General features: G+C 42.2%; 4 protein-coding genes across 11 annotated transcripts in view; 3 read left to right on the forward strand and 1 right to left on the reverse strand.

Moving 5' to 3' along the window:
• Positions 1–865: 865 nt before the first annotated feature.
• LOC106652114 lies at positions 866–11,691 on the reverse strand. 4 transcript variants are annotated; one of them, XM_023458380.1, is made up of 16 exons: positions 11,437–11,691; positions 11,159–11,266; positions 10,693–11,090; positions 10,477–10,617; positions 10,202–10,418; positions 10,000–10,125; positions 9,035–9,674; positions 8,515–8,950; positions 6,579–8,354; positions 5,008–5,160; positions 4,748–4,916; positions 3,519–4,677; positions 2,984–3,445; positions 2,706–2,831; positions 2,482–2,628; positions 866–2,405 (listed from the first exon to the last, which is right to left on the reverse strand). In XM_023458380.1, the coding sequence occupies exons 3-16, from the start codon at positions 11,063–11,065 to the stop codon at positions 2,232–2,234; spliced, it is 6,099 nt and encodes a 2,032-aa protein (XP_023314148.1). In that variant the 5' UTR covers positions 11,066–11,090; positions 11,159–11,266; positions 11,437–11,691; the 3' UTR covers positions 866–2,231. The 4 variants fall into 4 exon arrangements, with proteins under 4 accessions (XP_023314148.1, XP_023314149.1, XP_023314147.1 ...); XM_023458381.1 differs by lacking the exon at positions 11,159–11,266; XM_023458379.1 differs by lacking the exon at positions 11,437–11,691 and having other exon boundaries at positions 11,185–11,255.
• A 136-nt stretch (positions 11,692–11,827) lies between these two features.
• On the forward strand, positions 11,828–13,462 carry LOC106652115 (steroid receptor RNA activator 1-like). Of its 3 annotated transcripts, none has more exons than XM_014370899.2 (4): positions 11,828–12,224; positions 12,359–12,441; positions 12,523–13,011; positions 13,080–13,462. In XM_014370899.2, exons 2-4 carry the CDS (start codon positions 12,423–12,425, stop codon positions 13,211–13,213), a joined length of 642 nt encoding a protein of 213 aa, XP_014226385.1. In that variant the 5' UTR covers positions 11,828–12,224; positions 12,359–12,422; the 3' UTR covers positions 13,214–13,462. The 3 variants fall into 3 exon arrangements, with proteins under 3 accessions (XP_014226385.1, XP_014226386.1, XP_014226383.1); XM_014370900.2 differs by having other exon boundaries at positions 11,828–11,954; XM_014370897.2 differs by having other exon boundaries at positions 11,829–12,290.
• Positions 13,463–16,563: 3,101 nt separating this feature from the next.
• Positions 16,564–17,478, forward strand: LOC106652009. Its single transcript, XM_023458447.1, has 6 exons — positions 16,564–16,568; positions 16,639–16,752; positions 16,813–16,903; positions 16,971–17,110; positions 17,219–17,351; positions 17,422–17,478. The coding sequence occupies exons 1-6, from the start codon at positions 16,564–16,566 to the stop codon at positions 17,476–17,478; spliced, it is 540 nt and encodes a 179-aa protein (XP_023314215.1).
• A 2,286-nt stretch (positions 17,479–19,764) lies between these two features.
• Positions 19,765–27,850, forward strand: part of LOC106652058 (neuronal acetylcholine receptor subunit alpha-7) — a 166,216-nt gene continuing 158,130 nt past the window's right edge. For 2 of the 3 annotated variants that reach the window (XM_014370799.2, XM_014370798.2), the window contains exons 1-2: positions 19,765–20,748; positions 23,622–24,468. In XM_014370799.2, coding sequence (XP_014226285.1) covers positions 24,219–24,468 — 250 coding nt within the window. In that variant the 5' untranslated portion in view covers positions 19,765–20,748; positions 23,622–24,218. The remainder of the gene's footprint in view (positions 20,749–23,621; positions 24,469–27,850) is intronic. The other variant, XM_014370797.2, reaches the window with a different exon arrangement.

Raw genomic sequence — 27,850 nt, forward strand, 5'->3', positions numbered from 1 at the left:
CAAATTACTTGCCTAGTACATGTATTGATTCGAATGCAACGCGACGACCAAGAAAATTGCCTTCTTCGCGTCCCTCTCGAAGTCTCCTCTTTTGGGCCCTTCCGACCTTTCAAAGACACTAGCTCGCCGATGATTCTGCGAATCGTTTTGAATGATTACCGCTCGAATGTAGGTCTCCCCCCTTCTCACTCGTCGTCGCTCGATTTATCCATGTCGTTGACGCATCGTCGATATCGCGCCGTTCTTGACTAAAAGAATCGGCAACGAAATCTTTTACGAATGCAAATTTCGGCACGAGCAACGCAGCGCGCACATCGCAGATACAGCATCGTAGCTCACCGCCCTTGCAATTTTTTCCTCGTTTTCTCGCGCGTAATAATTTACGCACGTTATACATATCTCGGGCTCGCGAGGCGCTGTGCGCTTCATCGGCGAGGCACGCGGCGCGGGTCATTGTTTCGTTTAATCAGATACTTCGATCAGCTACGAATTGACCTTTGAACGGTTAATTTTCATTGATATTTCGTCGAGAGAGAAAGAATACGTCACTTTTTTTTTTGCTTCAATGAATGGTAGGAGTTGTGCGTGCGCGAGACAGATGATTATTACCTGGTAAAAAACGATGATGGATATGGAAAAAAATAAGACAACTGTCGCCGATATTTTGTACGAGGGGAACTCGCTGATAGGTGCAACGGTTACGAAGATTTCCTCATATGTTAATGATAATTGGAAAATTTCTTATTCACTGTCGCCATCGATTAGGTAACGGAACGGAAAAAAGTTGATATAATTGTCAACATTTATCGAATTGATTTTTTTTCTCATTATAAATTTCACTTGTAATGAATTGGCTCTCTTGGTATTTGAAATTTAATGATTCTTTATTGAGTCCTTTCTTTGCACGAGGTCGCATACATTATCATTAAAATAATCTCCACGTTTTTAATACTGATAACAAATTTAGAACACGCAATTCAAGATTTTTCCATTTTTACAAAATTATTTCCAAGGCGCACGTCAATTTCAATATATAATTCGTTAAAAGAGCAGCCTGAAATGAGCGTGAGAAAAATTTTACACCTGTAATATATACCGAATATTTACAATCACGTGTTTCAAAAAATATGCGTGTGAACTGAAAATCATTATAAAGGCAAATATGTATGAATTATCGACTAAAATTATCACGAGTTTTTATTTAGTTTTTGTATTGTAAAATTTAAGAGATTCATGGCAGCAAGTACAAGCATCGAAGATGTTTCGATATATAATTATCATAGAAATGTCTCTTGATTTTTTTTTATAAGTATATAATTTGAATACTGAAAAGCTTCCACAAAACTAATTGAATTAGATTATTGGCTCTTAGTACTGAGACATAAGAATAAGTACCATGCACTTTGCTTGATTGCAGATAACTACGAAACAGACATCGCGGACGCTTATCCAAATTAAATCGAGTGTTTTCTTAGTTATCAGCTCTCACAATAACTACGTGTACTTTTTCAAGTAAAGACTAGAAAAAACATGTTCACGATTTTTGGAATAAAGTAGATATTTTCTTCGACTCTGAACACATCAAATGTCAGACTTGTCGGAATAAAAGTTTGAACATTTTTTATCTCTATGAGATTATTCAATAAAATTTAAGATTGTTTCGTCATTTCTTTTTTTCAATTGGCACTTCACTATCAACTTTCAAGTACAAATTTTATTCATATTACGTAGAATTCTTATGGAACAAACAATTATTCGTTCGTCGCCGAAATTTAGTGTAATCTTGGGCCTTTTTTTTAATTTTTATTCCAAATAGATACAAATTTCTATTGAACGATTTTCAAGTTACTTAACAAGCTCATTTAAAAATCTGAAACTATTATTATTACATAGAACTACAATTTTGAATTAAAAAATGTTTTTGTACAAGGTTTGAAACTGACAATGGAACAATTTTTTCAAGTGTAACATGTATCCAGCATCGGAGTACTAAATAACAATGATCTTATAACAACAACATTAAGAATACAAGACATATTTACAAATGTATAAGTACAAAACGCTAACTGACTTGTAGATAATAAGAACGCTAACCGACTTACAGGTAATTAAGACACATCAAGGTGATAGCATTTTCTAAATTAAACTTACTATTCAATCAATTGAAAAACATGTACGCGTACACGCGAGGCAGACGAACAAATTTATGCATTTATTTCGGGCAAATGAGGTCAACAATTCACAGCGGTTATAGTGGCCTGTTGAGTCAGTTGTTGAGCTAGCAAATGCGTTTGCTGCTGCTGTAATTGATGCGCTTGGGCTTGCGTATGAGCTTGCGACAATTTATCATTGCCAAAGTACGAGACGCTCACGACGTCGCCGCCGACGTTTATCAAGCATTGACCCTGCAAAACGATACGCAAAAGAAATTATCATCGAGAATCGATAAAAAAGAGTACAAGATGTTTAGAGTATATTGACCTGGTTCTTGTGTGGGCTGTGCAATAGTACGCATTGCGTCATGAAAAAAGCCACCATGGCGTTGCCTCCGAGAGCCGTGACGTGGGCTCGAACTATGGCCAACACCTCCGTGACGAAGCTGTGTATGAAACCGCTCAAACCGCCGTTCTGAAAAAATACGAACAAAAAGTAATCGATATTTTTGTTCTTTATCGAATGGAAATGAACAAGTCTGATTTATTTACTTCTCTAATGGAATTGGATTCGCGTATAAAGAAGAAGTTCAAATTGCCAAGGTATCTCTCGATTCGGCCACCGGGTAGATAAGATAGAGGTGTTATGTCAACACCGTAGCGTTCTTTCAAGGGCACCTGTAAAATAGACGAGTTCCGGGTTAATCAGGAAGTAATCTGCGAATAAGCACGAGCCGTCGTTGTCGTCTCGATCATCGACAGCAGTACGTCAAGTAATTGAACGAGCGTCGAAAAGATGCCGCGCGTTGCGATAAGAAAGATAATCGTACGTGTTTGTGTCTGTGCACCGTGTGCTTCATCCTCAGCGGTGATCTGGGCCGCTGTTTTATCGAGTGTTGGGCCGTCAGATTTGGCCCCGTCGGGGTGGCGTTATTGGCGAGCAGCTGAGCGTTGCTATCCGCACTGTCGGCGTGATGATCTTCGTCGAGGCAAAAGATCATGTCGTTGTCGTTGTCGGCTCGTTTCATCTGATCCTTGCTGACCGAGTGCGAGAGCAGCCGTCGCCTCGGCCGACCGATGCTGCTCTTGGTTGGCTCGCCCAAGCCCAGAGCCATGCCAATGACCGACAGCTGAATCTCGTCCTGCTCGGGCATGGCGATGCGAAACTGCAGATCGCAGAGGGCGCAGGGCACCATGCGGCGCAGCTTGAAGTAGATCGTTTGCAGGAGGCGAGCAAAGTACTTGGACGGCATCGACGTCGACTGGCCGCTCGGTATTTTAGCTCGAGATACCTGTAAACGAACGGAGGGGGTCAAGTAATTTTCTCAAAGATTCTCCCATATAAGAGGAGGAGAGCGAAGTTACCTGGGTGAACATTTGCAGATTGCGCACGATCTCCAGATCCTCCAAGCCGGGAATGGTCTCGGTATTGACGACGTGAAAGTCGCTGGGCGGCCTCTCGTCCATCAGCAAACTGATCCGATCCATGTCCTCGAGATCGTCGACCTCGAGCACGCAAACGTCCTTCATGCCCAGTCCGAGGTCGAGCTCGGGCAGCTCGTCCTCGGACTCGTCCGTGTCCGACATGGATCGTCCGTTCTCGAGGTCCTGTACGGCCGGCGGCTTCAGCTGATAATACTCCATGTTCTTTTTGACGGTGTCGACGAGGCTCTTCTGCATCTCGGCCAGCTGCTCCTCGTCGTGCCAGGAGTTGCCCGTGTTGATCTGGGGCAGGGAGGGCGCCGGCAGAGCCGTCAGGTAGACCGCGGTGCCGACGGCCATGCCGATGACGAGCCTCTCGCCGATCGACACCTGGATCTTCAGGCCGAACACGGCGTTCATGCCGCGCATCCTGAGCTTGTTCAGCAGCAGACTGTGCAGCTCGTACTCGAGGAAGGGCAGACAGTCGGAGATCTCCTTGGCGTTGAGCTCGCCGCGCAGGTCCTTCTTGGCCTTGGAGACGGTGGCCTGGATAAAGCAGCCACGGCCCGTCATCGGCACGTTCTCGGGCAGCTCGACCGTGGTGAAGAGGACGTCGGGCACCTTGGCGCGACGGCACACGGCGCACTTGGACACGTTCACCTGGAAGTTGACGCTCGACTTGTTGTAGGGCAGATGGCAGAGGCCGCAAGCCGACGCGCTCGAGGGCGGCGACGAGTAAGCGGCCTCGTGCTCGTTGCTCTCCGAGGTGTTGCGCTGCTTCGATCGATGCTGCTGCTGCTGCTGATGCTGATTGTGATGGTTGTTGGCGGTCGACGCGTTGACCGCGGCGCTGGCCACGGACGATGGCATAGCCGAGGCTGCCGAGGCCGGCGTCAACTGATTGATGGACACTTGGCTACCCGCGGCCTTGTTGGCCAAGGCGCCGCCGATGTTCTTCTCGACGGAGCCTTTGTCCGACTCGAGGGAGGCGGTCATCGGTCCCTGGACGTGGGTAATGAGCACGTTGTCGTGGTCCTGGCCGGTGCTGTGGAGACTGATGACGGCCGCTGTGCCCGAGCCACTCAGCACGCACACGTCGTCGCTGCCGCGTTATTATACGAGTGCATTTTCATTACATAGATCGAATGGTCGTGTAGGAGGAGGAAGCTTACCAGATGCTCGTTTCCTCTTTGTAACCGATGACGACGTTGCAGGCCAAGGCGCGAGCGTGGGATCTTACCTCCATGCGAATTTCCGTCCACCAGGCGTCCCTGCCCTCGGGCTCCTCCAGGTTCGAGATCCTCTCGAGCAGCTTGACCGACCTCGCGCTCACTAGTCCACCTGTAATCGAGTCCACGTCACGGATTAAACGTTACAGAGAGCGAGAGAGAGAGAGAGAAGAAAAAGTTGAGCAAAGTAAATTTCGACTCACCGATGTGCAACACGAAGCCCGGCGGATACTGTTGCATCGTGATAAAGGGATACTCGAGCATCTCGAGCGCCTCTTGATTCATGGTTCTCGTGGCGCCCGAAGTGGCCTTCAAGTAGCCTCCCATCGAGCGATCGCTGCCGGTCAACGAGTTACCTGTTTCGTCATGCCCCAAGACAAATCGACCGATTAGATTATTGCACGCATCGTTCCAGCCTCCAGTGGCGGTTATACACCTACGACACTTTTGCTTTTTGCGCGATGTATATTTATATAGTGCGTGATGGAGTGTTGGGTAACAGACTCATATATGTAATACATTATGTACAATGCAAATGTCATAGACTGTAAAACAGTTATCGGAATCGTATATTTGTATCGAGGAAGAGGAAATCAGCGTATCTGACGAGTATAGGTGATTGATTTTAGTTCGGTATACGCTTTGATGCACACATCGAATAATAATTTATAAATGTTGCATGCTGCGATCAAGGTGATCTCGACAAAAAGTAACAAAATATCAAGTGTGTATATAAGTATTCATGTAACGGGTCAATTTTTTGGAGTCTACATTCAAATACATACATCGTGTAGCAGAGGTTTTGGCTATATCGATAGTAAGGACAATTTTTCAATGTAACGACGAATCAACTATTCAAATATATGAAGTAAAATATATATACACGATATTAATTAATTGGGTTTCATGATTCAAGACTATACAGTTTCATTCGGATTTAATTCTTTAGTTTTAGTTATTAAACCTGAGCCTCTGTCGGTGAGCAAGAATCTTGAAAGATATCTGCGCTCCGAACGTAGACGGAAGGATCGTCCCTTCTTCACGAAACTTTTATTATCTATAATGCGATTTCGAAAAATATCAGTTTTTAAGAATTCAAATTTTTATCTCTATACATAACATTGAGAATCATTTTGAAAAATTATTTAGAAAAAGAGTGAACAATTCACAATTAGTGTATTATACAAGTTTATGCAATCGGCAAAAACGTCGCGCGATAGCGCAAAGTCGGCTGTGCTTATAAAAATTCATAATTTGTGGGACGATTTGTTTTTGTGTACGCTTTTATGCTTAATTGTCAAAAAATAGTTAATTAATTAGTATCGAATTGATGTTTGAAAAAAAAACGTAAATTTTCTTGTAAAAAATCAATTCATAAAATAAATATTTTTAAAAACTTCAACATTGTATTCGAGTAATGATAATATTTTATGACATCGAAAGACAATTTTTGATTTTTTAGTTGGTTTCTCTTCATGGTACTCACGTTCGCGAAAGAATTTATAAAATCCTGGAGTGGGGCAAGTAGTTTTTGAACGCGAATGGAACAGAAAAATAGATTCATATTTTATTATGTTCTTGACAGCTGTCGTTTTTCTTCTTCAAATGAACATTATCATTTTGTTTTATATTTACAGTTAATTTCGATAAATTGAGAAGGAACAAGTGTGAATTCAGCTAAATATATTTTGCACGTTCAATTCGACGCATTAAATATATTGAATATGATTATAAAGCAATATTTGATAGGGATGAACCAGTTAAGGAAACTGACCTTTTGGCGTTATACTGAGATCCGAATCGCTGGATCTTCTGTGCATCGATACACCACTCAGAACTGGATTCTTTCCGGCCGGCGAGTGTGCAGAAGTGGCAGCGATGACTTTGGCATTCGACTGGCCATTACTAGTAGCTGGACTAATCTGCTGCTGCTGATCCACGCTCTGATTGGTTTTTTGCTGCTGCGACTGTTGCCTGCGAATGGGCGATGATTGGGACACACACGAATTGTCAGTTTCATTAGAATTGTTAGTAATTATATTATTGTAATTAAACGCTTCACTGCCAGCAGCAGAATTATTATTATCGTTATTATTATTACTATTATTATTATTCGTATTAGTTGTCAAAGGGCTAGTAGAATTAATAATTGATTTCATCAGTGGTTGTAGCTCAAGCATTTGCTGATCAGCGTTAATGCTATTGGAGACAGCTTTTAGACTGGATTGATCGGGTGCTTTTTCTAAGACTTTTAGAGGTTGCTGCTGCTGTTCTAACTCGTCGTCGAGCTCCTCCCGTAGCGGCGGAGGTTGCGACTCGACGACGCTATGATTATTGACGAGACCGGCACGCGGCGAAAGCGCCGCTAGCTCGACTATGCTCTCGCTCGAGTTGTGATGGCTCTTGTGGGCTCGAGAATGCGATCCGTCGAGTTGGTGCATGGACGAGGCGAACGAGTGCGACGAGTGCAGATTCGTGGCGTGATGATGATGATGATGATGGGAATGATGATGGTGGCCGCCGCTGGCGGTCGTCGACTCGGGCGATCGAGATCGCGAGCGGCCGCGAATGCGACGATGCGTCGACTCGGGCGACGGCGTCTGATCGAGGCGCCTCGACGAGGTGGCCAATCTGCGCCGCCGAAGCGAGTCGTGACCGTGATGGTGGTGATGATGCGCGAGCATGCGCGAGTCTATCATCTTGATCAGGTCGGACATGCACGACTGGCGGTATTTCTTGGTAAGAATCTCGGCGACGCGCTTCTCCTCGTCGGGAAAGACGAACTCGCTGCTTTTCCGATCCTCCACGGGATAAGGACTCTTGGGCGCTATGTCTTTGGGAGTCGGGGACGGCAGTTGAAGCAGTTTGATCTCGGACGTCGGTGATCGTGGAACGACGAGCTTTGGCTGAATCGTAGCAGCAGCAGCAGGCGGCAACGCTTCTAGCTCGGCATTGCTCGCTTCAGGGAAACTCTTCTCCTTCGGGCCTTTGTATATGACCGTATCGGTTCTCTCGACTTTACGCGATATCTTGACTTTGCCGTCGGCGAGAGAAACCGACTGCGATGGCTCGTCGTCGTCGTCCGACAAATTGATCAGCAAGTGATTTTTCGAGCTCGCTCTCGACACGTGATGCTTGGGATAATACTCGTCGCCGGACGATTCCGAATTATTTCCGAGCTCGTCCAAGATCAGAGATTGCTGCTTGTGCAATCTTTGGTGATGCCTCGCAGATTTCAGACTCGCAGGGGACGAGATCTGTTGTTGCTGTACCGGCGATTCTTCGTCGTTTTCGGGCATTTTTAACGGTGGCGGCACTTTCTTTTTCTTATCGGAGTCTACACAAGATTTGCTGCGTGACGAGTTCGATATTTTACGAACCCTTTTCGGTCTCTCGCTTGAAATTATTTTCAGGGGCAAATCGGAATCGATGTCCGATGAAAATTCCGACGATAAGTAATTAATTTTTTTTTCATCTTTGATGCTCGGCGAACTCAAGATGTCAATGAGATTACTTGTAGCAGCCTCATTTTCGGACTTTTGAGATAACTCTGCAAATAAAACATTCGAGATAACGTACGAAAAGCAATAAACTTGTTATTTCACAAAGAAACAAAAAAAAAAAAGAAATTTTATCATGATAAGGCTTCTATTTTGGACACAATGAGAATAAATTTCATTAATGAGAATAAAATTCATCGGTTTTCGTACGTAGTGCGAGATGCGTGAATGACGTCGATGAATGATGGTCCGGTGCATCGCGCGGACTATCGTCGTTCTCGGATGAGCTGGAGAGATCTAACAGGGATATGGTGTCGTCGAGGATATTGTAATTAGTACTTGATTCCGATGGCCCTCCTTCGTCGGCGTCGTCTTCTTCGTTCGGCTCCGCCTGCTGCTCCTCCTCGTCCGTCGATGTATCGGATTCGGACGACGATATCATGGGTATAACTTGATCGTCCTTGAATTTGTTGTAAGCCGCTACGATTGTCGAGCTCTTTACCGATTTCGTGTCGCGATGATCGCCCATTTCCGACTCTCGAATCGCTTCCACGGCTAGTATGTCAACGCTGCTCGTTTCTTGATTAACAGATGTTGCTTCGTCGGTTAAATTCACGGGCGACGGTGTTGGTGTCTCGCGATCCTCCTTTAGAGTAAAAAGCAATTTTTTCGATAAAAAAAAAAGGTAAAATCTTCTTAAAACCTGATTTACTCAGGGCTTTTATCTGACCTTTACGCTATCCAGAGGTAAAACAGTAGCGTGAACCGACCTAATGAGCATCGCAGCCATCATACCCTCGCCGGCCTGTTTCCTTCTAAATCTCTTTCTTCTCGGGCCGATTCTCTGCTGTTGCTGTTGCTGACTCGGCGTCACTTCCGTGGAGTCGGAGCCAATGATCGACCAATTGCTCGAATGTATACTGTCCAAGTCGCTGCAGCTCTCCTCGTCTAGCGAATCTCTCGATCTCACCGAGTTATTGAAGCTCTTGCGATAGAGGACGTTCTGGCCGACGTACCTCAGGTTTCTCAATCCACGGGTGAATCTGTTGCCTTGCGGCTCACCGCGCATGTCCTCGAGGGCCATCATGCTGCGCATCGACGACTCGTCCATCAAGTCGTCGGGCGCGACGGACGACGAGGTCGTATTAGGGACTCGAATTCGAGATCCGATACTCGTCGTGGATTGTATCGACATTTGACGAGTGAACGACAACGGCGACGGTGTTTTCACCTCGACGAGTTTCAACGGAGTCACGGGTTCTTTTTCTGGATTTAAAGGAAATCTTGGGCTCACCATGGGTGTCGATTGCTTTGGACTGTGTTCCATGTCTATTTGTTCGGTTTTTAATTTGCAAGCTTGCGTAGCGCTTCTTCATTAGTTATATTAGTTCAAAAATTCAACAACGTGCAGTGGATTTTTATAATGGGGCGAGAATAATTAAAAAGAAAAAAAAAGATTAAGAGCGATTATTATACTTGTACTGTTCATCAAATTCCTTCCAATTTTGTAAATTATTGTACTTCTAGCGAATGAATTTAGGCATCTCTTAGATATTTGATTATTCAAATAAGAAAGAATAATTGAAGATAGCTTAATGCTTCTACCAATTTTATCTGTATCGATTATTTGAGAATATTGGAAAATAATCAAGATTTTCCTATGAATCATAAGTAAAAATCAAGTTCTAAACTTACTCTTCAACTCCTTGAGGCTCGGATAAAAAATTGGGAAGATCATGATGTTTTACCAAGGTGACCACAGTACCAATCCCACGAGCCACTATTCCTGATTCTCCTTCTAGATCAAAATTTTGCAAGTATCTACACAAAAAATTGTAATTGTCGAAGACGAAAACCAATCAAATTTTTTTTGGATATCATTATCGTTTTTATTTACCCGATAACAGCGTTCCCACCAAGATCAATAGCTTTTACTCCCATTCTTCTTTGTACTTCATTACTTAATTTCATGAACAATGTTTGACGAGCTTCATTACTAGCCCTGGGAGTCCTTATTTTATCAATCCACTTGTACTCTGGATCATCTGTAACTACTAGTTCTTCTACAAAACCATGTATAACTTGAGCATGATAACCATAAGGTACAATTGGAGCTGGAAGTATAAAATTTGTTAAAACTTTGTTTTGACTATTATAAATTTATAAACTTACAATAAAAAAATGTAACGCCACAGGAAGATTGTCTGAATTTATTGAAGTCAATGAATAGTTCAACTTTGACAATGATATTGACTTCTCCTCTGATTCCATGCATTGTGTCGTATACTGGAAGCCAACCAGTCATAACAGATCCTACAGAATAAAATTTAAATAGTACCAAGTTTTCTGATGTATAAATAGTTTGATCATGTCTTATTTATGATATACCTCCTTGAGATCCAGTGCTGGTATTCATCGCTGCTTCAAGTGTCCAAATATTTTTGACTGCTGGCGGTGGTGTACCTGGTAGTAGCAATGGATTCAGATTTACATACACTTTTCCAATGGCATCATTGGCAGAATAAGTATCATGGTCCATCAATCTTATTTGTAATGGCTCATCTTGTAATTCTGAATCTTCTACTTCAAATTTGTACCATTCAGAGTTCCATTGAGGATTAAGGGATTTTCTGCAAACGTCAGTTTTGTACGTAGTAGATCCAAATTTGATCTCGACGTAAGCATCTGTAGTATCTGCAGAGCGATCCATAACTGGAAGGTTCCGACCAGATAAAATTTTTACTTTGATTTTTCCTGGCATCGTGCAACATTAGATTATTTTTAACCTGTATTAACATATAAATATTTGAATACTTTTTGTAAACATTATTCAAACGCATAACTGATTTTTTACATCATTAGATTATTATTTTATATTACTAGCTTATCGCAGACACAATACTGCTTGGAAAAGTTCATTTATCAATTCACTTCACAATATTGGAACATTCTGCCCCTCTTACTATTATTAAAGTTCCAATAATCAATGACACACCAGGATACAGGTAAACATGAGTTTCTCAATAAAAATTTTACGTTTGTCAGAAGAACATGCGATTTGAGAAAATAAAAATAGTCAGTTACTAAACAACAATAGAACAGCTATAATAAACTCAAGTAAAAAAGACTCACGCAGCAACAGAAGGAAGATTATCGCTAAATTCGTAATGTTAATTTTCCGTTTGCTGTGTACAGTCGCGAGTCTCTTGCGATTGTCACTGCACCTGCCAAGTTTATTTTAGATGCTGCACGACCATAATGTTTGAAAATAAAGTGCAGACTGCAGACGAGGAGCGAGCGCGACGCGCAGACTTTTTTCTCAAGTTCTTGCAAAAGCTATAACGCGTGCTTAGACGCGAGCTTTTTTGGCAGAAAAACATATCAGCAATGCGGTACAGCGTAGGCACTTTATATAGCTCGTTCTGTAATATTTTGCACATGAGCAGCAACAGCAGCAGAAGCATGTCAACAAGAGTGCTCGCTCACTGTTCGCTCGGCGCATTCGCGCACAGCTCTACAGCAGTGCTGACTGCTGACTGCTGCCGTAACCTTATCAGCATTGCAAATACCCAACGGTCTGTTCACCTATTGTCGTTCTTTTTGTGATCGTTCGAATTTTCGATTCAAAAGATTGTCAGTAGACGAAAGAGGTATTAACGCTTTGAAATTGCAGTTCTACAATCAGTAATCGACGATATTTCTTGTATGAAGAATTTTTGTGTCTCAATCGCGGTTTGTTATTATTGCGTGTTTTCTGCACGTGAACAGACCAATGAACTCATACGTCAGGTCAGCTCACCCGTCAGTCGTCACACGGCAGTAATTCGCAAGCAAGACTCCAAGTCTTGGTTCATGTTATAAATCCCGTCTGCTACACATTTCACGCATGTTTGCTTCCCTCAACGATTTTGACGTTCAGTGTAATTAAAAAGCTATTGAGAATTTTATTCAACATTATTTTATCATGTGTATAGAATAACATTCGAGTAAATGATTTTGCTTCAATGATTTATTAAATCTCAGCATATTGTAAGTAATTTTAATTTTGTTCTAGTGAAAGCTGTTACAATTGAGAGAAGCAATATTGAATAAAAACTGTCTAATTTTTGTTGTCTACAATGTCAGAAAATAATGATGGTATTAAGAACATTCACGTTTATAGTTTAAATTTTCAACAATGAAATTTACCTCAAGTAAAAGTACAACATGTTTTTTCAGAAATACCATCTACTCAGAAATCATTACACTCATCGCATGACCCAGGCTGGAATGACCCTCCAAGTTGGGCGTATACACCAGCTGTTAAAACAACAGGGCCAGAGGCTCAGCCAAAAAGGCTGTTAAATAAGAGAGTTGCATACCCCTTAAGTTCTAAGCCAGGAGAATCGAACCTATCGTCTACACCTATCAATGAACCATCATTAGTCAATTTACCTCCTCCCCCAAACTCAATTAAATTGACGAGTGCTCCTCACAAACCAATGTTAATGCCTACAGCATTACAAACTAATAGTTCTGTGAGTGATCTTGACTGTGACAACAAAGAAATATTACCCACTGTAATGCGTAATTTAAGATCTGTATTAGCAAAATTAGAGTCAACTAAAAAAGAAGAAATAGAGAAAAGACTTGAACGAATGGAAACCATGTGGAATGCAGATGGATTAAACGAGACTGTACACAAAAACCTTATAGAATTATCTTCAGGTACTTCATTTAAAAATGAAATTGATAATTTTGTTTACAATGTTAATTCCCATGTTATATTGATTCAGATCTTGAAAAAGGAGACTTTGAGGCTGCTGATAAATTGCATATCAGTCTCATGATGAACCATACTTCAATGTGTAGCTCATGGATTCCAGGAATCAGACAATTAATTGCTGAAGTGAAAAATGCCCAAACGTGATGCACATACTTTTTTTATATTTCTAACCTGAATATATATAAATATGTTATTATGTGGCAAAACTAAGTGTCATTATGAATTAATGAGATTAAAAAAATATAAGTATTTTTATAGTATTTTTAAATCTAAGCATTTGATCTCAGTAATCATGATAATCATGCAGTTTTGAAAATGTGTAAAGTAGTTATCGATGGAAGATCATGTAGAAAACTCTTGTTATTATTAAATACATTTTTGAATGAGATAACAGATGGCACTAGTTTAAAGTAAAGAAATCATTTTATTTGTAAAAAATTTTATTTAGAATTTTTTTAAATATATATCTGGTGAAAAAGTGTAAAAATTAAAAGCTCCTAATTCTATTTATCGAATAATTTGTAGATAAATGTGAATATTTAGAACGAGATATAGAATTGAGAACTTAAAAGTTCATGAGGTTCAGAGGAAGATTTGCTTTATTATAAAAAAGTGGTAAATAATGTTTCCAAATATCTTATAAAAATAAGGCATGTTTAGTAAAATGATATTTTTTATAAGAATAAAAGTTTATTACGAAACCATATGTAACCATTGGCATTTTGTAAGAAATATTTTTACTTCTTTGCATACATTTTTCTTCAAATTATATTTTTATTTAATTTTTTAGCTATTTATTTTACCAACGATTTTTGGCATAAGGATTATCATAATCAGTCAAAATATATCACATTTTTATTCGGGCTATAGCAAAATTATTTTCAATATTTCGATTTTTGTGTCTTTCTATAACTTTTCAGATCTAACTTTAAATGATGGTGGACTTACATAAAAAAATCGAAATTCATTTTTTAAATTTATTTATTTTAATATTATGAAATATATGCAACACAAGACAAAAACATACAAACAATTGCAAATATAAGAAAAAATGAAATTTATGCTTATGGCCATTGCGACTCGTTGAAAATTGAACAACTTTTTATTGATTTCACGACAAGAATAAAAAAGAACCGTCTCGATCTCTTCTTTTCACAATCTTGTAATCTTTTCGTAGTTTATTTAGTGCTCATTGATACATTTCTTAGGTTTGCAGCCGCGAAGCAAGTATTGTACAAATCTATGTTTTTGAATGAAGCGATGATCATTTTACAGTAGCACCCTATTGGTAGACGATACCTTATCAGCTCCATGAAAGGCTCCGCAGTGTCCATGGCACTGGAAAAATTCTGTCAATAGTTTCTCGCACAGATGTAATAAGCACAAATGTCGCAATGTCTTTGAGAAAGCTTTTCCCATTCCCTTGAATTTCCAGTAGCCCGCAAATGTTAAACGTTTTGATCACCTCTTTTGCATCTGCTACAAACTTCTCATCATTATATAGACGAGATTTTTCAAAATCTCCTGATTCTTTGAACGGCAAAAGATTGCATGAACGTTACGGCGTCGCTGACTCGAGCTGATATTTTTACTAGACTCTAGCGTATAGCCATGACGCAAAATGCTAAGCTAAAAGCGTTCGAACGCTTTTACCAAGTAGTAATCGTCATCTATTTTGCACATGATGTGCAGAGGAGTTGATTCTTCCTCCCTTTCGACTACATTGGGATCGGCTCCTTTCTTCAGTATCGATTTGGCCATTTCTATGTGATCGTTCTTGAAAGTCAATGAAATTGGCGAATTACCCCATTTGTCTCGAATGTGGATCTGTATCTCTTTTTTGCGGCCTCTCAAAGCAACGAACATCCCTGCAAATTCTGCATCTCTAAGTAAGGTTCAGATTATTCTACATTTTGAGCCTTACAACCTGCATCTTAAATTTCGTAAGTCTTTTAGTTAGTCGGTCATTAGAAACAGTTGAGAGCTTTCGAAGTGTTGACAGAATTTTCTTTTCAAAAATTCAGAGAATTTTAAGCAGGCCTCTCAACTTGTTTCGTTAAAAATATTGAGCATTCGATTCTGCATAGAATTATCCCTATGCTTCTATTGTGAATACACACAATAGGGTATACAAATATTCAAAAGATTTTTATTACATAAATCTAATAGGCAAGCTATAATGCAAGCAATTAGCTATTGAAAAAATGAACGAAGAAATAAATTCATTCCAACTTGAATGCGCTGTGAAACATTGACACGCAATGGCAAGAGATTTGTGTCAGAATTTTTTATTAATCAATTTTGAGTAATTCTCTATTCGTATTTTTAACTGCTCACTTAAAGCATTTATTATTTATACAAGTACCATTGTGAAAATTGTTGAAATGTACAGTGTTATTTTTTCATTGAAGCCTCTTTTCAGCGGCAAATAAAGCTCTAGTTTTCAGATAGTGCGTAGATTCGTTCAAAGACATATTCTAGATTATATATGAGTTATATTTTTGATAAGTAAAAATCATGCCGCAAAGTTGGTCGATCATTTTTCAACAAAATTTTGAAAATCACGAATTAAGACAGTTATCGGAACAATTCGATATATTATACATCGAAAAAGGTGCTAGAAAAATGTACCCTTTGATGGTACCTTTCATGAAGGCGTCGCTCATGTGGCCTTTTTGGACTGGCATTAAGGCATATGGGTTATTTGTAACATTTGTGTTTTTCATTGTATTTCTAATATCCTTGGTAATATTGGTTAACTATTTCATTTGCGATAAATTTCAAGTTAGCGTATGTAGTGAAAGGGTTGTTTTGCAGTTCATCTATGTGGAAAGAAGAATAAGTAGTGACAAATTAGACATAAATGCAGTAATGGAATTATGCGTTCAATATTGTATTCAAAGTTTTATTATTTTCTGCATGTATATCACGATTTTGGACAAAAGAGGCCCTTTGATGGTAAAAATAATCTAATAAAATTTTCTATTGTATTTTTCCAAAAATTTTTTATTAATCGGAGACTTTTTTAATTTTGTCTACATCATCTTCGAAGTTACAGAAATTAGTCGTTAATATGATAAGAAATCTGTTGCTTTGCCATTCCGAGGAAAAAGAATTTCTAAAAAACTACATTGATACGTCTAATTTGGCTATTTACATAGTCACAGGTCTACTTTTCGAAAATCAGAATGAAATTAATTTTACTGAATAAAGAGATCAATTATTCGGCAGGTCTTGTATGTGTATCTTGGACTATGTATATCGTTGCGATTCCAGTAATATGGCCAGTTACAGCAAATTTGATTTTACCCGGAAATCATACGTATCGAAAAAGGTTCTCCTTTCACTTGGAATTGTTTATAGACGAGGACACACACTTTTATTATTATTTTTTTATCATGATAATCCTTTGTTTTATAATACAAGTGTACCTTTCAAGTTTAGGAATTATTTATATATCGGCAAGCTCTTACGTGATTGGAAAATTAAGATACATGGGGTATTTTTAATATAATGTTCATAGTGTATTTATCGTCTAATCAATTTGATAGAGTCAATTTTTAAATTAGATTCAAGTTGAATCAGATTTCCAATTTCTCTCGAAAGAAGGATTATTTGGAAAAAAATGATGAAATTTTTAAACGTATCTATGAGTTGGTCCAACTACAGCAATTTAGCATTGAGTTAAGTAGTGATATTAAGAATTGTTTCGCCTGATTGTATCTAACTTTTCTTATCATTAGTTGCTTCGAGACGCTGAACAAATTTATCAATCCTATATTAGTGCTGGGAGTATTGGCTGTGATCATTGGCTGCAGCGCTTCGGGCTGTTTGGTGTGATTTTGTGCCTGTGCAGCAGCATTTTTTTTTTAAATAATTAATAGCTTAATTTTTCTCGCAGATGGTAATGAAATTTAACGAAGACTTAAATGTCGCAATGAAAATGGGCCTGATATATAGCTTGTGCTCAGAGTTTTTGTTCGTCGCTGCCTATCCCTCGCAGAAAATTTACGACGCTTGTAATGAAATTTTCGATAACTGGTAAGAATAGTCATTGCGCACTTGACGCGAGTATTACAGTTTTCGAGTCATCTTAATTAATTTGTTTACGATTAATGTACACTATTCGTTCATTTCCGTTGTCAACAGCTATTGCACCGATTGGTATAGATACTCAATAAAGAACAGAAAAATGATAAAATTGATAATGATGAGGTCCAGCAGACATTCCTGTATTAGAATTGGTCCGAGCAAAATTTTGAATTATGATATGAGTCGAAAGGTAGCTTGGAATATCAATCGAGACACTCTTGGAAAATGAGTAATTTATAAAATTTTACGTATTATTTCAGATTATTCAATTATCGCTGTCGTACATTGTTTCGTTGATGTCTATCTACAAACTTTAAATGGTAAATGGTAAATCGATATGAAACGATGGACTCTGTCGTTGCAAAGAAATCATACGATGAGACTGGATGAGCATATTTTCTTGAATTTAAAAAGATCTTGTCTCGTCTCGTAGCACCAGCCAATACGATGATTTTCACGTTACTCGTGCAACGTGACCTGTTGGAGCGCTAAAAAATAGAGTAATTTTATTACGTCAGACAATGCGTATTATTTGGATAAAAAGAAAATAATCTTTTTCCCCCCTTTCCTCGTGTGTGTGTGTGCATCGTCGCGTTCTGCAGCGGCGTCTTTGGTAGCCCGAAACTCGCGTACACACACGAGTCGTGCGGGCTACGAATGTAGGTTAGTAGCGCTTGAAAAAGCAGCGCAGCAGTAGCAGGCAGCGGTGGCGATGGTGTGGCAGCAGCATCAGCATCAGCAACAGCCGGGGACTCGTTGTATATACATAGCACACCCGCCGTCGGAGAAGGGTGCGAAAGGTAGAGAGAGAGAGAGAGAGAGAGAGAGAGAGAGCGAGGAAGTGCGCCCGCGCGCTCGTCCCCGCAAGTCCACGCCGCCTGCAGTCTGCTGCTGGTGTGCGCGAGAACGATGGCGTGCGCGCGTGCACCAACGGAGGGAGGAGGGATGATACACAGAGAACGTGCGAAGCTCGCGGGCAGCAACAGGCTAACCCTAGCCCACCCACCCTCGCGAGGCGAGAGCGAGCGTGATAGCGCACAACTCGCAGCAGCTCTCGCGCTTTCATACAACCTAGACGCTATACGACCTAATGTATATATACATGCTGCATCTTGGCAGGGTTTCTTTGCGAGCCCCCCGCGAGCGAGGAGGCCTCGAGACCGCCACTTACGGTGGTTTATTATACGTCGTTCGCATCGTCGTGCTCTTTCTCGCTTTCATTTCGAAAAATCGGCTCGGACCGCGTGCGCGTCGAGCAAATTATACCATCATAAACGCGGAAAACTCGAAAAGGACGCGCAAAGTCGCGAGAGTGCGTTCGACCGGCTGCGCAGCGCCTGCCAACGAGACGATTAGTTTTTCATTCATTTGGGCAACCGTTGAACTTGGTTATTGGCCCTGTGTACGCGATTTCAATCGTGCGGCTCGCTAGGAATTGACTCGCCGATCCAAGTGGCCTCTCTCGTTGCTTAAACTCCTTCTCGAGCCGAGTCATTGGTTTTTTAGTAGCCCTCCCGCGGCCTACCTACGATCATCGATCCCATTGTAACAGCTCGGAGTTGGGTAAATATCAATCAGTGCCGCTTGGCTTGGGGTTACACTTGGCCGTTGTCGCGTTTTATATACGCGATATCGATTGCGCGGGGGTTATACGCGGGGGCACTGATCGAGGCTTCCATGTACATATAGCAAGTTCCTGCGTGCAGTCTGCCTGCATACACGCTAGAAACATCATATTGTTGGTGACGTTAAAAAAAAAAAAAAAAAAAAAAAACAAGTAAAAAGAAAAAAAAAGAAGCGGAAGGGGTAAAAAAGGATAAAAGTCGACACAGATTCGACCTCTATACGTGTACGAGCGAACGTGTGAGTTCTCTGACACGCACGTAGCGAGTTACCGTCCGCACGCACACACGTGCGCGCGTATTCGTATAATATATAGGTAACGCACGAGAGAGAGAGAGACGAGCTTTTCCATGGAGGTATAGCTCGCGCTCGCACACACGTATATATATAAACGAGCGTCCCGGTAAAAACACGCTGGCTGCTGCGTAGAGAGAGAGAGAGAGAGAGAGAGAGAGAGGAGCAGTAGCAGTGGTACAGAGCTTCCTCCTACCCGAGGCAATATTGATCTGCGAAAAGTGCCAGAGTGGGGGCAAGAAGGGTTGGTTGGTTAAGAGGCAAAACTACGATATATACATATACATACGTAGCATTCATCGGTCGCTCGTCGCTCGCTCGGCGAGAGGAGGCGGTCCAGATTCAAGCACGCGCATTACGACGGCGGCAGAGCCTGTGCTGCACCAACTCACACACACGCGCACACATTTACAAGCGCAAGCTCCCTCGCTACCTGCCAATATACACGTATATACTATTTAGTTCCATCCATGGAGCAACAAGAGCGAGCGAGAGAGAGAGAGAGAGCAGGAGGAGGAGGAGAAACGAGGGAAAGGGTTGGGGAATGCCTCGGCCGTGGAGAGGAGAAGGAGGATGTGCGAGAGCGAGAGCGAGATGGAAATAACGCACCAACACGAGCTTCGAATTTTACCCCCGCTCGTTTCTCTGTCTCTGTGTGCGCGCGTATATACGTGGCGTGTGTTTCATCTTAGCCGGGTATCTCCGCGAAGCCAACCTGCAGTCCCGTGCGGCTGCTGGCTGCGATAGTGGCTGGCTGCCTGATCTATACGCGTTTATCCTTCCGCGCGCGCATACCGTACACATTCGTACAAATACTATAGACAAATGTGTGCATGACTCGAGCTCCGACAACTGCCACTTTATTTTCCTTTTGTTTTTCTTTCAAATCGTCACATAGTCGTTACAACTGTCACTTCGTTCGCCCTTGTGATCGTATGGTTTTCGCAATGATTTTACGCTCCGACTGATTCCCTCTCGCTCCGAGCAAACGGTCCAATCGCGGGCCGATAATAATTTCTCACGGCGCGTGGCCAAGCATAGTCGGGCAAGAAGCTCGACGACACCGTTCGCCGTTGAAAGCAAAAAATAAAAATAAATAAATAAATAAATAAATAAATTTGCCATCGTCGTCGTTCGATCGTCGGACGAAGTTGCGTTACGATGAGATCGTCTCGCGGTGCTCGGTCGTCGACGCGATTCTCAGCAAGCAGTGCGCCGAGTAACGACGAGTGCGATCGAGCCAGAGTCCGCGTCGAGTTGTATACAAAAATATATGAATAAATGAATAAGTAAGTGCGCGCGTGTGTGCCTGTGCTCATATGCGGCTGGGTCTCGCGAACCTGCCGAGTCCAAGCCATCCAAGAGAATCGTGAAAAGAAAGAGAAAAACAAAACAAACATCATGGTTAAAAGTGGCTGCTGCTGCTGCTGCTGCTGCTGCTGCTGCTGCCGCCGCCGCTGCTGCCACCGCCGCCGTGGATGCTGCGAAAGCTCCTCCGTGGACTCGCTAGTACGGCTCAAAGTGCTAACGCTCCATGGACCAGTGGAAAGCTCGACTGGCTGAATTTTTTGCGCGCGCGCGCGCCTTGTTTGCACGAGCAGCAGCTCTCGGCTTTGGCGATAAAAAAATGTGTTCCTTTGGCGATTGCTTCGGCTAGAAAAATGTGCAAGGTAGGAATTATTAATTAGTCGCTGCGCAAGCTGCCTCGTTCCTAATTCCTAATCCGTTCGTGGCCCAATGTCCCATAAATATACCTGTACAGTTTCTCTCGTGGCATAGGCAGGGCTATGAACTCGGCGGTTCGTCTATCGGACTCGAGCGTTCGGCCTCCTGTTGAATATCTGGCTGCTGCGTATCCCTCGTGAAAGCTACTCGTACTAGTTGTACGAGATGCTTACTCTAGCCTACGTCCACACAATGCAGACATAGAATTTATATATCTGGCTACGTTGCATGCGGCACAAAGTTCAATTCTGCGTTATTGTTTTAGCCTGCATCCGTCTCTCTCTTTCGCATCTCTCGCGATCCATTTGTGCATCATCGCGTATTGTGTACCAGTTCGCGAATGCGTAATACATCGAATTGTCCGTGCCTCGAGCGGACAAACGATGCTCCGCTTTGGACAATTTTCTCAACTCGAACTTTTCTCGCAATTTTTTCGAACCTCCTCGTTTTTTTATTTTTTAACGCGTTTTCCTGTCTCTCGTACATATAATAAAGGCCTGTATTTTGCTCGAGATAAAACTCTCGACTACGCGCTTCTCGTGTTATACATCAAATTATAATATAGAAATATGCGCCGCGCTGCTACTGCTTCATACGTATAGCGCAGCTAGTCGCTGCTGCTCGGGGTCAAAAGAAATACGACTTGCGGTATGATGTTATATAGCACGAGCTTGCGAGCGAGTTCATCGTACCCGATTGGCGTATATATGCGCTGTATAGCCTTTGGAGAGCGAGAGAGAGCCGAGAGCGAGGCTACGTATATGCACACGCGAGCGTGTACCAGTGTACGTGCAGTCAGTCGTCGACTCGCGCGGGGGCTCGATTTATCGACTTTTCATTTGTTTTCGATTATGTAGGGGGGGAGTCATTTCAATTAAAAGCGTTTACGAGGCTGAGCTCGCGACGACGGAATCGCATCCGCGGCCTCGAACGAGCGAACGAGAGGGAGAGAGAGAGAGAAAAGGCGCGCGAGCGAAAATATACGTATAATCACGTGTACTACGTGAGTGGCACTCGACGCTACTGTACCAGAGGCGTGGGTGACGTTTCTCGAATCGCGCTCCTGCCGTCGAGCCGCGACATTTTCCATGTGGCGATACATTTTTTTATAGCACCGCTTAAGTCTTAAGTTCATATTTGAGGCACGCTAATTTCGGCGGTACAAGTCGCGCGTTCTGGCACCGCGACGCTATTATGAGCAGCTCATATCTCGCCAAAGGGGGTCTGAACGTGAATTTAGCACAGTGCCATAATAGTACTTTACGATACTAATGGCATAAGTAACACTTTTTGGCACGGCGTAGTTTAGGGCCGAAAACTTTTCCCTATGTCACGAGTATCGTACAACGTTTTTTAGCACTGTGCTAAGTTCACATTTATGCCCCCTTTTCCGATGCATAAGTCACACTTTCTGGTAGCGCGAAGTGAGGTTAGCGCATGCCACCGAAAAGCGTGCCATAAATGTGAACTTATGCCACGCGGTGCTATAAAACAGTATATTGTACACGTGTCATAAGTAGCACAGTACGAGCACGGCAGAAGCACGGCTCGCTGCGCTCGGGAGCTTTACTCTGCCGCACCGTAATCTGCTGCTTATGCCACAATGAACTATCTCTTCGAGATTTTGTAAACCTCACGCTCGACTACTAGTTTATATAGTGCTGCAACGATATGAGGTAGATTATTTATCATTCGAACGTATAGATGAATCGCGAGAAAGATACAAGTATCGGAGCTGCTCCTGTCGAACGCCAGTCACCTCGTATATGTACACTTCCGAGGCTTTTCAAGTTTACTTATCTTGGCTTACTTATTGCCGTTATCCGCATAGAAATAACCGTATCGTTTAGTTGTTTGAACGTTTCTTCATACAATTAGTTTTGCATTCAAATGATCGTACAGAATGAGAAAGGAGGATGGTAATACAGACGTGTACAGCTCGACGAAACGAAAATTTCCCGTCAATTTCATTAGAGAGATAGAGTCGAAGCTCGATTAGTTATAGCGCGTATCCCGAGCTCGGCTCGAATTCATCATATAGATAAACGCAAGTTACACGGCATACACAGGCAGTGGTTTACACGCGCACAGGGAGGCAGCGTTGACACAATTTGACGATGCGCAAGCGTATAAGGATATATCAGCGCGCCTAAGCAAGTTTCGCGCAGTCACGTAAACTGATTTTACATCTATATAGCCCTCCTGTGTACTTGTCTCGAGGATGTATAATGGAAGTTTGAATTAAGCCTGCCGACGCCAACATTATTATATAGAGCCGCACACATGCGCGGCCTGCATGGCTCGTGGAGTTTCAACCGAGTCCTCGTTAATTTTCTTATACATGCAGAGCAGCTGCGAACCTATTACCAATGTTTTCGAATCGTCCTCGTGTTGTGCAAGGCCGCACGGATCATATAAGACTGTACGAGAGTTGCGCATACTGCTGTAGGCCCATTGTATCGATCAATTAGGTGACAAATATTGCGCGTCGAGCAAACATTGTATACAAGTAATATATGCCTGCTACACACACGATACGAAATTTACTTTGGTCTCGACAGACTTTGTTGTATCGGGGAAAATCTATACGCGTGGAAAACGTCTTTCTCTCTCCCTGTTTGACTTGATCTCGACTCGCTCTTAACGCCGTGGCGCTCGGTCACAGCTCCCCCTTCGATCCGTACACTCGAGCACACGCAGCTTGTATCTAATTCTGCGGATGTATCTTTTCTCTCTCTCTCTCTCTCTCTCTCGCCCCCGCACACGCACGTATATACTCTCATATAAAGTTTGATTTTTTCTCCCTTGACTTTTTCAGGCTCAGTCTGCGACAGGACGTTGGCCAGCGAGCACGTCGTTGGTGTAGAGACGTCAAAGAACAATCCGAACTGCACACAAAGTGACCGAACGAAACGCAAAACATAGAAATAAACAGAGTGAGGTTATACGGAGTGAGAGAGAGTTATGACGGCCAAATCGGGAGGGCCAGCCGGCTCCGCGACTATCGCTACTCTCCCGAAATAGTGCAGCGATACGGAGATAGAGAAAAAAAAGTTGCATAGATACTGAAATTCAAAGTGTTCGTACATGTGCGCAAACTCCGGATTGGAAGGCCAGAAAGCGAGAATTCGTGCGTGCATTCGTAAAGTGCTGATGTATCAATTCATTTATTGAAAAAAAAAGAAGAGTATAAAGTGAAGTTCTTTGTTGTTATTGTTCGTGTGCAATAAAAAGAAGCGTCGTCGATTGGTGCTCGCAGTGGCACCGAATAAGTAAAAAAAAAAAAAGCAACGGGGCCAAATATAATCGTGTTCGTCGACGTTTTTTTATTAGCTATACAATATAAGAGCAGCATTAGCCACGCTGTGCAGTGCGCGAGTCGTTATTTGTGCGGATCGTCCGGGCGCCGGGAGAAATGAGGCCTGCGAGTCCAGCCTCGACGCGTTGTCCGTTGACGACGACGACGGAGACGACGACGGAGACGACGGAGACGACGGCCACGAAGCCAAGGGAGCGGCTGCGGCTCGTAAAAACAGCCGACGGCTGCGCAACCAGAACAAACCATCAGCGGATTATTCGCCAAGTTATCGGCCTATTCGCCAAACCATCCTGGCTGTTCGGCTTGACGATTCATCTAGTCCTACTGCTCATCGTACTGCCTCGAGGTAGGACATTTCATTTATTTTTTTCCTTGAAAAAAAAAATCACGTGAAGTCGTTTAATTCGTCACCTCATTGGTCGAGGAGTAACTGTGCCTCGCTTCATTATTGGTCGGAATCTCGCTTCGGTCGTTTATGTAATATTTTTAGTAGGAAAACTTAAATGTGGCGTTTGCTCAAATGTTTATATTTCTAAGTCATTGGTTATTTTAATTTCATTTGATTAGTTAGCGTGCCTCATATCACTAGTCAATGTATAATATTCATGTTTAAAAGAGCCTCGGATGATTTTAAATTGGACGAAAACGATATCGATGACGAGAATTCCACAGCAGTCGTAAAAAATCCCAACTTGTAAAAAGTCGCTGCATTTTTTTATATAAAAAAAGAGGCAGAAAGGGAAATAGGGTTTTTGTTTCTTTAGGATGCATCGTGTAACGTTACGCGCGCATATATCGAATATGATTAGCTTGCGCATATTCGCGCGCAATTTTTTCAATTACATTAGAGTCGCGAAATTGATTGATAGCGCCATCTTTTTTCTTTCGTGCGTAAGGTTATGCATGGTTATGTTGGCTCGTTTTTGCATGCATTCGTAATACACGCAGCGAGCTTTTTCTCAGAGGATGAAAATACGTTGCACGCGAGGTAATTTTGAGCTTTGACTGATTGATATGTCGCTTGCGCGCCTACACCGACTTTATGCCTTCGGGATTTTTTTCCTTGCATCAGTGTCAGGATGCGCAGACGTCGATTCATCATTTAAAACTTGTCACTCGTGTTGGCTGTATGCTCATGCTACGAGCTAATAATAGTTTTTTAAAGCGCCAAAAAAAAACATGCAGAAGAAGAGAACGACGGAAGTATGTGGCATTAATTAAAAAGTAGGCAAAACTGCAATTCGTGTCATATTGGGTAGGAGAAACGTCAGAATTTCCGTCCAGAGAGACGAGCAGAGACGTGCGCACGGTACGCAGCGATACTCAATTTGTATACGACCAAATGAGATGATTACGCGCGTAGAACACCGCGAAAGCCAGTTTGAAAAGTTCGCAAAGCTGCAAATAACAAAAAGCTCGCTGTACGACCGATGACGACAAAGCTGCTGCTGCTGCTGCTTTTTTTGTTTCATCTCAGTTTTAACGATTCCGACCTGCAACGCGTCGGACGGTCTCAAGTGCACGCGGTAATTGAAACACATATTTTTTTATGGCACGCTAACCTAAAATTCGCAACTTCGCCGCTACTTTTAGGCTTTTGTACCATAAAATATTGTATGCAACGGGTACGGATATACTTTTTCAGCGAAACGAGGGGTTGCAGCACGAGCCGAAGGCGAGCCTCGTTTCGCTGAAAAAGTATATCCGTACCCGTTACATAAAGTACTATTACTTGCCCAATATAGCATATCGATAATAAAGTTAATCCAAACGCAAGACAGTTCGTGGACTTATTGAATTTAAACGTTTTGTGAATTGACAAAATTGGAAAAACGGAGCAGCGGCCGAAAAATTGATTCTGGAAAAAACGTAGGGAACGTATTAATGTAGATATATTACATCGGTGGTTCGTGCTTCGAGGCTTGGCGGTGGCTTGGCCCTGGGCGGGGAGGTTCTAATTTTTATCGTACTTTCAATTACGGCAACGTATTTCAAAAGGAGCTGCATGGGCACTAGCCACTGCAGCGGGGCTTTTGTGATTTCAGCATTTTTTTCCCGGCTCCAAGTTATACGCGGAAAGAGGAAAAGGAAGCGCGATGCGCCTCGCGTATTACAAAAAAAGGAAGGGTTGTAGCTATCTTCCTTCGCCTACCATCGTAAAACAGTAGATTTCGATTGTGAAAAATCGATAAGAGAACGAGATTCAGTTCGTTAGATTTTGTTTCATAATTCAGGAAAATAGGATGGATTCATTTTTTTTCCTTTTTAATACTTCTTTTTTATGCCCCTTTATAGTTATCGTCGTAACGAAGGAATCATTTCTCGACAGCAAAAAGTCATAAAATATTGATAACTGCAGCTCGCGATTAATTAATGAAAAAGTAACTCTCGCAGCGCAGATAGATTAGTCGCTTCTCTTTTTTTCTCTCTTCCGGAATATTCCGTAAAGGATGTACATCGCACGCGCAGAAGTGAATCTACATTAACGAGAGAAGAAAGGAATTCCCATGTGTATTATAATGGTATATACGCGCTCTATGTGTATTCATGAGTATGTGTAGTTGTTCCAGTGCGGGGGTGGATAGGGAAAAAAGAAAGAGTAAGAAGAGAATGGAAAAGCCGAGCAAAATGGACTATTAGAGCACACCGGCATCGGCACTAGCGCGAGCAAAGCAAAAAAGCTTCAAGAGCTAATTCATCGACATGGAAAACAGATTCCCTTGTTTTCGCGGGGAAAGAATTTCAGTAGAAGCTCTTGGAGTGCAAACAACTTATATAATGCGTCCAAGCGTAACGAGAAAGAAAGAGAGAGGGAGAGAGCGAGAGAGAGAAAGGACAAGCGGGTATTACGGAAAATCGAACGATCTTGATCGTACGTTACTTATTTTATAATTTCTCGGTTTTACCCCTTTCTTTATACGCGTCGTGCATCTTTATACAAGTCGTGATCAGTCGCGATCAGTCGTGAAATATTTCGACATCGTTGCAAACTTTCATTTAGCACAAGGCACGATGTATAGGAATTGCACAGTCGGTGCACCAAATCTCGTCTAGGTTGGCTGAAATTTATAAAAAAGGAAATCAGCCTGCTCGAAGGTAGGGAAAAAGAGAGAAAAAATACGGCTTCGAAATTTACGAGGTTCGAAAATTAATCGTCCACGCGGATAGTAGCAGCAGTGCAGTAGCAGCTAGCGGAGCAGCAGTCCTACACCGAGCTCAGGGCGTTTAAATTGGATATTTTCAAAATATGGAAGATTGCGCAAAGTATTATAAAGAAGATAGAATTCGCAACGAGCAACTCCATTTCCTCGTTCGTTGCGCGTTTCGAGCTCGTAGTAGGGCAGCGCGCTTGCACAATATATATATGTATACGTACACATTTTAATTTAACTCTCTTATTACATGGGAGTCGACTTTTAATGACTAACGATGCGTTCCTGCTTCCCTCTCCTTTTCTATTTGTCGCTTTCGCTCGCGCACTTTCTGTCGCGCGTATATTTGTTTAAAGGGGTATTAAATGCACACCAGTCGCGCAAATCTAAGGACTCGTTTTCAAACATTTCAATAATATCGTTTGAGTCTGTTTATTCCACATATTTCATATTTTTTAAAAAACATTTATTTCCTCTCTAAGAGCGTAATAATGATGCACCCAAGCGAATAAGCAAAAATTCGTTAAGTCTCGGTGACGTGTCCTTTCAGCGGGCGGCTCTCGTGGAAAACGTCAT

The sequence above is a fragment of the Trichogramma pretiosum genome, unplaced genomic scaffold (genome assembly GCF_000599845.2).
Source record: "Trichogramma pretiosum strain Unisexual culture from Peru unplaced genomic scaffold, Tpre_2.0 scaffold13, whole genome shotgun sequence".
Taxonomy (NCBI): domain Eukaryota; kingdom Metazoa; phylum Arthropoda; class Insecta; order Hymenoptera; family Trichogrammatidae; genus Trichogramma; species Trichogramma pretiosum.

Coding starts and splice junctions, on each gene's coding strand:
- LOC106652114 (XM_023458381.1), bottom strand. CDS start 11,065: ATGCCAGGAAAAATCAAAGTAAAAATTTTATCTGGTCGGAACCTTCCA. Junction 10,126..10,201: donor GGTGGGAACGCTGTTATCGG/GTAAATAAAAAC, acceptor TTTTTTGTGTAG/ATACTTGCAAAATTTTGATC. Junction 8,355..8,514: donor ATTCACGCATCTCGCACTAC/GTACGAAAACCG, acceptor TTTTATTTGCAG/AGTTATCTCAAAAGTCCGAA.
- LOC106652115 (XM_014370899.2), top strand. Junction 13,012..13,079: donor CCTTATAGAATTATCTTCAG/GTACTTCATTTA, acceptor ATATTGATTCAG/ATCTTGAAAAAGGAGACTTT.
- LOC106652009 (XM_023458447.1), top strand. Junction 17,111..17,218: donor AATGAAATTTTCGATAACTG/GTAAGAATAGTC, acceptor CGTTGTCAACAG/CTATTGCACCGATTGGTATA. Junction 17,352..17,421: donor ATTATGATATGAGTCGAAAG/GTAGCTTGGAAT, acceptor GTATTATTTCAG/ATTATTCAATTATCGCTGTC.